The sequence below is a fragment of the Parus major genome, chromosome 2 (genome assembly GCF_001522545.3).
Source record: "Parus major isolate Abel chromosome 2, Parus_major1.1, whole genome shotgun sequence".
NCBI classification, from domain to species: domain Eukaryota; kingdom Metazoa; phylum Chordata; class Aves; order Passeriformes; family Paridae; genus Parus; species Parus major.
In genome coordinates this window covers 18,049,982-18,062,138 of record NC_031769.1, presented here as the reverse complement: position 1 = coordinate 18,062,138, position 12,157 = coordinate 18,049,982, and the positions used below count along the sequence as shown (strand labels likewise).

The 12,157-nt window shown below is 40.4% G+C and overlaps 1 protein-coding gene across 14 annotated transcripts in view; it reads left to right on the top strand.

Moving 5' to 3' along the window:
• The window catches only part of MLLT10 (MLLT10 histone lysine methyltransferase DOT1L cofactor), a 125,705-nt gene extending 114,651 nt beyond the window's left edge, over positions 1 to 11,054 (top strand). For 9 of the 14 annotated variants that reach the window (XM_015615070.1, XM_033511589.1, XM_015615109.1 and 6 more), the window contains 6 exons: positions 170 to 358; positions 766 to 854; positions 979 to 1,337; positions 6,242 to 6,344; positions 7,093 to 7,305; positions 9,417 to 11,054. In XM_015615070.1, the coding sequence (XP_015470556.1) occupies positions 170 to 358; positions 766 to 854; positions 979 to 1,337; positions 6,242 to 6,344; positions 7,093 to 7,305; positions 9,417 to 9,485 (1,022 nt within the window). In that variant the 3' untranslated portion in view covers positions 9,486 to 11,054. The remainder of the gene's footprint in view (positions 1 to 169; positions 359 to 765; positions 855 to 978; positions 1,338 to 6,241; positions 6,345 to 7,092; positions 7,306 to 9,416) is intronic. The other 5 variants (XM_015615148.1, XM_015615078.1, XR_004495680.1 and 2 more) reach the window with 4 other exon arrangements.
• The last annotated feature ends 1,103 nt before the right edge of the window (positions 11,055 to 12,157 follow it).

The window sequence follows — 12,157 nt, the reverse complement described above, 5'->3', positions numbered from 1 at the left end:
CTCAAAATTAATCTTAAATATTTCCACTAAAATTCAGACTTCTGTAATAATTTTATATTTTTGCATATATGCTACTTCTTAATGTAATGCAGAATTTTAAAACTGAATGAAGGTGTTACTTGTTCACTGAACGTGGCTGTGCAATATCATGTGTGCATTTTTGTCTTAGTTTTAGGAATGCTTAAATCATTACACCAACTTCAAGTTGAAAATAGGCGGTTGGAAGAACAGATAAAGAATCTGACCGCAAAGAAGGAGCGACTGCAGCTTCTCAATGCACAGCTTTCAGTGCCCTTTCCAACAATAACTTCAAATCCCAGCCCTTCTCATCAAGTACATGCCTTTCCAGTACAAGCACGTAAGTAGAGGGGATTATTAAAGTGTCAGAGTAATTTGAACATGTATTTATATGAAATATCTATTTCATCCACACATGCCATTGATGGGAGATGAATATAAATGTAGGATGAATATAGACCAAGCATTTGCTGATGTGTTAAATGTTTAACATCAATTGCTTTATTTTTCTGAATCGTTACTACTTGTTTCAGTGAAGTTTGTTTTACTTCAGTTTGGAGCACATCTGTTTGAATCTATTGATTCACCAATTATTCAGTTAATATTTTACAATTCAGCAATCATTTTAAAGTTGACTTTACATTTTCTATGTTTAGCTTTGTCATAATTCTTAAATAATTGTTCTGAACCTTTTTTACATGTTACAGAAATTTAACCACTGTGTGTTTTTTGAAATAATTACTTTAGCACCTAGCACAGATTCCTTGAACAGCAGTAAAAGCCCTCATCTGGGAAACAGTTTTTTACCAGACAATTCTCTTCCTGTATTAAATCAGGTAATTTTTATTTCTTTCTTCTAAACTGAGCTTGTTACAAGTTAACTCATCCCAGTCCTTGCATTGTGGTGTTAGGTGAAATTTTATGCAGCTGAGGGGGCTTTGTTGTTTGTTTTGACACCAGGAGATAACCTCCAGCGGACAAAGCACCAGCAGTTCATCAGCGCTTTCCACTCCACCACCTGCTGGGCAGAGTCCGGCCCAGCAAGGCTCGGGAGTCCCCGGAGTTCAGCAGGTCAATGGTGTGACAGTGGGGGCACTGGCTAGTGGTATGCAGTCTGTAACCTCCACCATTCCTGCAGTGCCGGCTGTGGGTGGAATAATTGGAGCACTGCCAGCCAGCCAGCTGGCAATCAATGGAATTGTAGGGGCTTTAAATGGGGTAATTCAGACCCCAGCAACAATATCACAGAACCCTTCTCTCACTCATGCAACCGTGCCACCCAATGCAACACATCCTCTGCCAACCACGCTAAATAACAGGTAAGAATTCGCTGATTTTTCCTCATAGTGCCTGCTGTTCTTCAGGTTAGCTGGGTTTTTTTTGTCTTACTCTAAATATATTGTTTATTCCTTTGCCTATAATTGTATAAGTAACTTCTGCTCCTGGCCTGTGAATGAAAGTGAGGAGGCATTTAATGGAAGCACATATAGTCAAGTTAAAGAAAAGATGTTTTCTCTAGAGCTTTTGGGAATCCTAGTGAATTCCTGTTTTTTTAATCAAGTCACATTCCCAAACAAATGTAATTATGTAAATGTGCTTCGGCTCCTTTTTTTTTAGTTCAGAAAACAATATTCTTTGTCCTGCCAATTGTTCTCCCAGGATTAAAGGAGCACTGGAAAAGCTACCATTTGTTGCAGTAAGAAGGGGGGAGGGGGGAAAGAGAAGGATATGTGGTCATGTAATTCAAGATGTAATAGGCATAACTAACCGGAGCTGTAATACAGTTGCACGGTCTTCAGTTGCCTGCACTGACTCCAAACCCAGCAAAATTAGTTTTTCAAACAGTGTTCCTATGGATTTCTAACTGCATAAAAAGATTCACTTGTGAGTATTCCTAATAGCCCTTCACCAGAGCCAGGTACCCTCAGTAGCATAAACTGCTGCTGATTGAACTGCAAGGCAAATGGGTAACAAAAGAGGGCTGCTGCTTTCTATGAGGAGGAACAGACTTCTTGGTCTGGAAGTATTTTGGGATAGAACAGATCCTGGGCCAACTCTTTCTCACTGTCCCATTCCCCTCACCCCTTGTCCTGTCCTTCACTTAGAAAGGAGCACTACAGTTCTATGTAGAAAGAAGTGCCTGTAAATAGGGAGTGGATTACTTGTCTTTAAGTAGAGTTTATTTTTGGAGATTATGGTGGATTATCCATCAAAAAAAGACGTATGTGATTGGAATGATGCAAGGGATCCTTTCCCTTCCTTTTCCAGTTCTTTTGCTTTCTGTTGGTTTGGCAGCTCCTGAATATTTGTGTACTGTATCACTGTGTGGTATTGCTTCAGTAGGCTCATAAAATCTGATACTTCCAAGTCCATCCTGTTCTTTGCATGTGTCCTTACATTCTTCCTGAGGAGCCTTTGTGAACATGAGGTTTCATAGGATAAACAAAAGACATTCTGTTCATGAAAAGTTTCCATCTTTCTTGAGCATCAGAGATTTATGAAAAACACAAAATTTTTGCATTCTCTCCCTGAAAGTGAGAGAGAGTGAGAAATACTAGACAAGATCAATCATATTAACCAGTTGCATGCTGCTTTCCACTTTCAGGTACTGCCAGAATATATCAGTTATGCTAAATACTAGTTATGCCACTGTTTTCTCAAATAATTTTGTTTATACACCGATTATTGCTTCTCTTTGTATTGCAGAAGTTCTGTTTCTTTTTTAATATCCATTTTAAGTGCTGTAACTCTTCATTGTGTAGCCTAGTAGTAGAATGTTCCAATTCATGCAAAATGCTGCAGCCAGTATCCTGTTCTTAAGCTCTCATTCTAACCTTTAGTAAAGTCTGGAATACTCCCAATGACTCCCTGTTTTCTCCTACTACAACGAGCTTATGCTGAACAGGTCTGTCAGCACTTCCACTTCTCTGTTTCTGTTATGGCATGATCTCTTTCTGCACTGCTCCCTCAATAATATTAATTTAAAATTAATGTTTATATTAAAATTTAAAAGTGTACTTTTCACACCATTCTCTGCTTTATTTGAGCTCATCCACATTATTTCCCAGGCCCTCTTCCTTTTAAGGTGTTTCACAATTACCCTCATTTTCTGTGAATTTTCAGTATTTCTGGTTGTATGCTTAGAAGGGAGAAGTTCAGTAATGTTAGTGCTAATATGATTCTGGTAATGACATGTGCATTCCTCATTCATGCTTGTCCCATTACAAATGTTGTAGTGAAATATATGAAAAAAGGTTCTGTTATGGGAACTAAGTTGCAGAGAGGCTCTAGGATGATTTTGAAGGAAGAAAAAAAAAAACAACCAGAAACATACTTTCCACCAGTTGTAATTATTGGTTCTGGAACTCTATGGGACACCTGCCAGGCTTGAGTTTGGTGCTGCTTCAGTGGTAACTGGTTGACTGTTTCTTCTTTAATGTTAAATTTCCCAGTGTACCCTTGCTCTTTGAACTGCCCTGGTGCGAAGGTTGAATGGTACCAAGCACAGGCAGGCTCAAAGGTTTGGTGCTGTGGTGATGTGAGCTCTCTGACCCCAGTTAGATTGTGTGCTGGGGTCAAGGTTGGAGGTGGTTTAAATCAGTATTGGCAGCATGCTGGAAAGCTACATGAGAACTCAGCCCTGCTTTCTAACTTCAGAACTTACTATCCTGTAATTTTAAAAGACTAGCCAGATGTTCTTGGAAGTTGCTTGTTACAGTAACTTCCCAAGCTTCAGAATCTGTCCCAGCAGTTTAATGTGAAAAATAGGCAGTGTTCACCAATACACGAAGATTTCTTTATGCATATTGTCCTTATTCATATGAACTCTCAAACTGTGGCACACAAGGAGGTGAGAAAACACTGATTTGCACACTGTTGTTGGAGAGAGTTTCAAGTTGTGGGTAAAAGAACCCACGTTCATTTGGCAGAGAAAAATACTTGATCCCTTTCTGGGGAAAAAAGATGGCTAAGTACAGATTGCCAGTGGGAGATTAAGTGATTTGAAGAAAGAGATAGGATTGTTTCTGTACATTCTCGCAACCAGAGAAGAGTGTAGGATGGAGAATTTCAGACTGATCATGTACCTTTTAATGAGAAGCTAAAAAGGATTAAATTTACATTCCAAGCTGATCTGGTTTAGAGAAAGCTCTGAGGTGAAACCCAGTGAACTGTCTCTTCTGGGAAGCTTGGGAGCCGCAGCATTTTGTCCTCTGCAGTTCAGTTTTGTCTGTAGACACTGAGATCTCAGCTGTTGACTGAGGGTATTTTCTTTCAAGTGCCAATGCAGAGCAAGAGAGGCAGGCAGAGCGATTAAAGAGAAGGGAGAACAACAGCAGCAAAAAGAAGTGCAAAAGTAAAACATGATCTGGGAAAAAGAAAGAATGGGATAAAAGAATGAACAAAAACAGCGGAGAAGATTAATTCCAGTATAGAAGAATACAGAAAAAGTGAGGTAAAAAGAGAAGAAAGGAACAATGGTAATACTAGTCAGAATACTGTGGGAATTAGTGTGAAAGGCTTTACCTAAGTCCAGGTAGATGCATTCTCAGCCTTTCCCTCACCCACCAAACAAGTAATCTTGTCACAGGAGATGAGGTCAGTGAAGCAGGACCTGCCTTTCACAAACCTGTGCTGGCTGGGCCTGATCCCGGTTGTCCTGTACACGCCGTGTGATGGCACTCAAGAGGATCTGCTCCATCACCTTCCTTTGCACAGAGGTCAGACTGACAAGGTCTGATGCCGAGCTCCTCCTTCCAGCCCTTCTTCTAGCCAGGCATCACATTTGCTTTCTTGTACTCAGCTTGGATCTTGAGAACCCAGTCAGCCAGGGCTGCTGGAAAATGGTTGAAAATGTCTCTGTGCGCACTTCCATTAGCTCCCTCAGTACCTTGGGTATATTCCATAAACTTCCCATTGACACAGGCTTCCCTTTCCCTGTAGGAAATCATTAGTGCAGCCCACCAGGTGTGTCCCATAGTGCTGAGACCATGCAACAGGGTATGAGACAATGGTTATATGTGGCTTGCCCTGTCCCAGTAGGAGAGAATGGTGATGCTTTGGGTATTTACATATTGGCTGGTTAATGCAAAGTCAAATTACAGCAGAGTTGGGCTACAGTTTGCTGGCTGCTGTAAAAAAGCAAGGAGCTACACGATTGTAGCCTAATGGTGTGGCTTTGTGACTGCTTTAAGTGAATAATTCCTTATTACCTATCCCAACAAGCAATCCTGTCATCCTATACGCACCTTCTTACTAGAACTGCATCACACAGAGAATTCATCTTCATTAATAGAGAATCTGTCAAGTGTCTTTTGAATTGGTTAAAGTTTCAGCTCAGTTCCCACAGGTTGCAGCTCATTGGGCAAGACCCACAGTCAGGCCCCTTGCAAGAGGATACAGAAGTGTACAGCTGAAAGGGAAAGACTTACTTTTTCAACAGCAGGATAAACCTGTCATGAAACAACACCTTAATATTTAATGGATGTTTAAAACTAGTAAAAACAAGCACTGTACTAAAAGAGTAAATCTAGCTGTCTTCTTGGTCTTCTATTCCCAACATACCCTTGTTCATGCTGTTGGTCTTGCAGTAAACTGGTATAGCTGAAGAAACCCTTTATTTACAGCCTAGTTGTCAGCTGGATCTATTCCCTGCCCAGTTTCCTGAACATTTGCAGACAATTTTATGTAGGCATGAAAAGAGAGACTGGGAGTGAAGTAGTTAGCAAAAGCAGAGGCAGGTTTGTTCCATCCCTTGGCCGCTTGCAAGGCTGAAAGTGTTTGCTGAATTACAGACAAGGTGTGGGCAATATCAGTGATTTGTGTTTGAATGACACAAAGGATGGTAATTAGAAGGAAACCAAGGCAAAGTAAATGCTTGGTAACTAGGTTTTAAAATTTAGCACAAGCTGTCTTGTAAAATAAAATCTGGCCTTTCTGTATAAAGTATTTGAAAAATACTTTATAATTGGTAATTATTATCTCAGTTTCAAGTAACATGCATGGAGTAAACATGTTACAGGCAAGATGTTGCTGTTGCTCAGCATAAATGAGACTTGAGGTGGTGTCAAATTACAACTGGACAGTCAGACAATATTTCCAGTATGAAATCAAATGCTAAATAGGGTCTGTCCATTTGTGTACATATTTTCTTTAATGGAAAGCTGAAGTAAAAAGTTCCCATACTTCCATATAAACCACAGTATTACCCTGTCAAACCCTACAGTGCCTCGGGACTAGGATTGCTTTCTGACCAACAGAGACAACTATTACTCCATCAACAGCACCAGCAATTTCAGCAATTACTAAGTACCCAGCAACTCACATCAGTAAGTTTTTCAGTTAATTATGATTTATTCCTCTATTGTATTCTAAGGCATGGATAGAGTCCTCAGCTTAATATAAATAGTAGTTATGCATTTAACTTGATATTAAAGGCTTTGATAATATTTTAGTCTTTCAGTTGCTTCAGCCTTTTTGGATGATAGTCATGTAAAATATTAGGATATTATTGGGTTGTGTGTATGGTTAGAAGAATCATTCTCTGGTGCCTTCAGTTCCATTTTGTCCTCTGTGGACATGGAGGCTTGTTTCTCTCAGCATCAACTGTGGGCAGCAGAGCTTGAGAGCATGTGTGGATTCTAACAGTATTGTGACCTATCTTTGATTCCACTGGAACACTAGCAAAAGACTTTTGGATATCATCTCGTGAGTTGTCTTTGCTCTGCTTGCAGTGTTCATATAGGCCATCAGGTAACTGGTTTAATTATTTGTATTGTTAATTGTGTAGTTTCAGTACACAGTCTTCTCAGGTATGTTTGTTCTGACAGAGGCCTGATGAAGCCAGAAGGCTTAGCTGAACTTCTGCTGAGCTGCTGATTTCAGGGAGTCTGACAGGAACTTCCTTTCCCACAGTCTCATGGAACTTCATTAGTGTGACCTAAATTAGCTGGGATTAGTTTAAGGGTTGCACTAACTGAAGATCTGGATAAGCAGGAACACAGGGAGGAGCTATTTTTCAGCAACTAATTATTGATCTTTTTTTTCTTCCTCCTCCCTCTCCCCATATTGCTCAAGGAACAACATCAGGCCCTTTTGTATCAATTAGTACAGCAGCAACATCACCATCACCAACACCATCAGTCTGAAGTACAGCAATTGCAGATTACTGGAGGAGCACAGATACCCATAAACAACTTACTTTCAGGCACACAGGCCTCACCACTTAATGCAGCTGCTACCAACCCATTCCTTACAATTCATGGAGATAACGCAGCTCAGAAGGTGACAGTAAGTATACTTCTCACCTCACTTTCCATGCAATACCTCCAGGAGGTAACTAAAAGATAAGAAGCAGGTTATGTGCCTGTATTCACAAATCAAAGATGGTGGATTTTATGTCTTAAGCCTTTATTTTTCTTGAGCCTTGGGCTGCATTTAAATGAGGCTCAGAACTCCGTGAACTTGTAATCACACCAAACATGTCTTCTGCACACTGTTGCTTCCCTGGATCAGGACACCAGTCCAGTGACCCTTGCCTTCCTCTTGTAATTACAACTGCAGCCCTAGTCCTCCTCACCCTACTTGTTCCCCAGCATTGTGTCCACTGTTTTGAGGATCATTCCTTTTACCACCTTACTGGTGAGTTTGCCTTGGCCAAGCCTCAGGCCCTGTGGAGCTGTGGGGATTAGCTGATGGCTTGAGAGGTGAGGAGCCCATTGCTGGAAAGGTGGAATCTGTGTTAGGGGAATGGGCTGTGTGCATCTTGGTGCTGGCCTGGGAAAGTGAGGCTGTACATTGGGAGGCTGAGTGGCTCTTCTGCTTCATAGAGTAATTAAACATTTCCTAGACTATAGATAAAGAAACAAGACCTATTTTTCTGGCAAAGATGTTCCATTTTCTTCAGTATTTGTCCATAATCTCCATCCTCAAGACAAGAATTCTTTCTTCAAGAAATCAGAGAACAGGCTTCATTCTTTAAGGGTGTTACAATTAAGATGAGAAGATAAAGGAAGGAGCATATGAAACTTGGAAAAACAAAGGATGAATAGAGCAGGAAGACAAAGTTTCAGCATTCCTTGGAGAAGACAGCAAGTGGTAGTGGTAGAGAAGGAAGAGAAGCTTCTCTGCAAGAGCAGGTGGGGAGAGTTTGGCCTAAATATGAGTCCCCTCTCTGCTCCCCACTCCCAAATCCTCCAGCTACTTTAGAAGCACTGTGGTGGAGGACTCGGGCTGGGCTTCTGTGGTACTTCCAGGCAGTACACACTTCCAGACACAAACCACATAAATGATGAATTTTCATGATTTTTCCTGGAAACAGCTCCCTTCCATTCAAAACTGTGAGCACTTACTTTTGTTCAGCTTTGTGCTTTGGGCAGTTGTGACGTGGCTGTGAACAGTCACTGTGGTCAGGCCCTGCTGTCAGGGGCACAGGGCTTGCCTCCAGGCCTTGCCTTTGTTCAGAAATGTTCACAGTTTGTTCAGAAAAACTGATTTCTCCTCATTTTCCAAAAATTAGTAGTGAATGGAATTGAGACCTTATATTTGGTGTACATCCAAGGAAAATATTGTGTGAGCTTAGATTTTTTTTTAAAACGGCCATTACTATGTCTGTACAGTGTAGTGTATTTTTACAATTATGGCATTACAGTTTTTATGTTAAGTTAGCTGTAAATAATCCCAAGAAATCTCAGAATATCTTTTGAACAAAGCCATTACCAAAAATTTCTTTTGAAATTAATTTTAGATTTTATAAGGCTAGAATTGAGACAAATTGCATAGATTGTTGAACTGTTCTTAACAAATTCTCTATTTGTCAGAGTTCTAAGGAGTTTTAATCTGACTTGCAGTTGAAACACATTTTCAGGCATTTCTGAATGCTGAGTCAATGAGATGAGATGAGATTTTTGCTCAGTCGTGTTCAATACTTGCAGGGAATGTCTTTGTAGCAATATATAAAAGAATTGTGATGGGGAAAATTGGAAATTGTATTTTTTCTGAGGGAGAACTGTAGATTTTAACCCTCTCCAACGGGCAAATGTAGCAGAGGCCACCCTCTTTTTCTCTTGAAAAAGGTGTTTCTCTTGACCGTCTTGCAGTTTTGCTGTGACTCATGGCCGGGAACAGCCACTCCTGTTGGAATGAAAGCAGAAGGAGAGGTGGTGTTTTTCTAATGCTGCCATGTCATAACCTTAGCACTAGTTGCTTCAATACAGGACTGCTCCTTTAATTATTCTTTCCTCTCCCCATTTTTATTCTACAGTACATGGTTGTTTTTTACAATGCAGAAGTTACTATTTAGATGGCTTTAATGAATGTACCTCAACTGTTCTGTCATTTTTTGTCATCTTTATGAATTGACTTTTACTTAGCTCTGTATGTTATAATCTGATTTTTAGAAGTATTTTCTCTTACACAGAGGCTCAGTGATAAAACTGGACCAGTTGCATCAGAGAAGAGTTGACATTTGAATGACACTTGAGCCCTGCACGTCCTGCTGTTATAGCACTTCATGTGGCTGCAAACCCCAGGTTCCCTTTCTGCAGATTGAAAAAGAGCAACAAGGAACTCTGACTGCACAGCAAGCAGTTCATAATTTTCATAAGGATATTTTTGGTAGGCTTTCATTTGCTTTCTTGTTGCACTAAAATGGATGTACTTTTTAATGTCTCAGACTGTGAAGTAGATAAAACTCTGCAAATCATAATTATTTTGTCAATATGATGGTACTAAGTACAAATTCAACTACAGAAGAACATACACTTGACTCTTCAATCCTAATCTCACAGATTTAAAGGCTGTCAACCGTCTGCAGTGCTGCATTGCTTTGGTTTCAGAGCAGTAGTTTTAACAGCCCAACCCCAGCCCATCTGATCTGCTGCTGCAGTTGTAATAGATCCTTTTAGACTGAGCTTGTAATGGCAGCTGGGACTTGCTGTTTGTCGTTTCTTTTTTTACACACCTGTTTTGGAACCTGACTCATAAGGGAATTGTCTTCTGAACTTTTTATTCCTTTAAATTCCTATTGTTGTATAGTTGGGAGTTTTTCTTGAATAAGAATTATGGTATGGAATCCAAAGTTTATTAATTTTGGTGTAGGTTTTAGAGTTTTGAGGTTTTTAAAGGAACCATTTTGGTTCCAGTGACAAAGTTTTCTTACCAGATGAGAAGGCCACACTGGAAGAAGCTTGTGTAGTGTTTGGCCTAAACCAAGTGCCTGTTGCTACCTCCATTTTGTTGAAATGGCTGCAAACAGCTGATCATGCACTAGACGTGTCCTTGTTAGCAGCGGGAATATTCTGTCTTGCACCAGCAGCCTTGTTCTGCCTTTCCTAGAGGTGTTTATACCACTGTAGAGAGCTCAGGTGGATTGCTACCTGGGTCACTTTTCACTAATAAATTACCAAAAAAGCGAGCTACCATTTCGCACTAGAATTTCCCAGTGGTTGAAACGGGTGAACTTGTGTTACACTTCCGGCAGTTGCTGATCTCGTGGCGAGTCTATGCAGGGTGGTGAAGGACAGTTTAAATGGGGGTAATGACCACTAATCAAGAGTTGAGGTGGGAATTATTAGCGGAAAAGACCCAGCTGTAATTAGACCTCCACTGTGTACTTATTTGGAAGAACATGTTAATTCTGCAATATGTTTCTTAGTTAAACATTGCACAGTTCTTACCTCATTTCTGTAAATAAAGTTTTGTGAATCTGTTTTGTATTGTGAAGAATTCATAAGAAAACATTGATATTTTGATTTGTAATATTTCTAATTAGTAGATTTAATTGAAAAAGTAAAAATAATTTATTTTTATATGTTCTGGGGAATTTTTTAAAAATGTCACAAATCACTTTTGTAGATACTTCACAAAAGTAAACCAGTGGTTTATTTTACTTACTTGCCCCACTGGTGGATATTCTGTAACAATTTGTACAAAAGGTAAGATGGAAATGTGCTGTTATTTTGACTAGATGTAAAATTCCAAGTGTATGAAAAGATGTACAGAGCTTTTGTTAATAAACTTTAATAATGTTTATCATTGTATATGACTTGTGTGAATGTGAGTCTTGCAGAAGAAAAGATTTCTATTAACATCACACGAGAGGAAGGGTTTGATTTACACATGGCTACTAAATTTTATTACAAGAAATTTCCAAAACTATTTTTCATGTAAATTTTGGCTTTCAAGAGACACTGATGTAGCTGAAAAACTGTCCAGTGGTATTTTCTCTGGAGAGAAAAGACCACTACAGGCCTGGGTCTGATGTCAGATTTGCTTTCACCCTTCAGAGAGGAATGACAGGAATCACAGGAGCAGTGCTCCAGTTTGCTCTGGTGTAACATGGTGAGAACTCAGCGGGGAGGGGATGGTTCCTTATCTGCACCGTGCCTGGGTGAGGGGAGCCAGGCCAAGGTTGCTGTAACCTTTGAACTGTACTTTCTGTAAAACCAGCACAGTGCTTTTCTCCTTTAATATTGCTTACTGTCCATGGGAAGGCTGGTAAATAGCTAAACCCCTGGTTCTTGGCTTCCTGAGAAATAAAGAGAACTCAATCCTTCCTCCACGGTCACTTGAAGATAAAACATGAGGGGTTGTGCTCATCAGGGGTTGATAGACAAGAGACGCATTATGGCTTCCTCACAATTTTTAGCCCTTCTCTGGTCAGGGGCAGCCTGAGGCAGCAGGAAGATGTTGTTCCATCTGCTCAAAGCCCAAGTATTAAATATTTTTATTTTCCAATGGGGAAAACTGGAGTCCTGAAAGAAGACTGATAAATGAACAAGTTCAGAACTAACTGCAGGGAAATGTGAAACATTCTGGCACAGCAAAGGGGCATCACTTGCTCCCACCCTTCCCAGGATGAGAAAAACCTCCTGACATTTTGGGAGTAGTGACGAATATTTTATGCTTTGAGGTGAAGAGGTTCAGGAGAGAGCTGTCAGTGTTCTGGCCCTGTGGAGCACTGGTCAGTGCTGAGAAGGGAGACTACAGACACAGAAGGCTGGGTCCCAGAATTACACAGTAATTACTCCAGTACTGCTAGACCCGTAGAGGAGGGGAAGAAAAGCCCAGTCTACCCCTGCTCCTGGCACAAAGCTTCCAGGGAATCCCGAGTGCTTCTCCTGGAGCCACAGACTGCTGCATT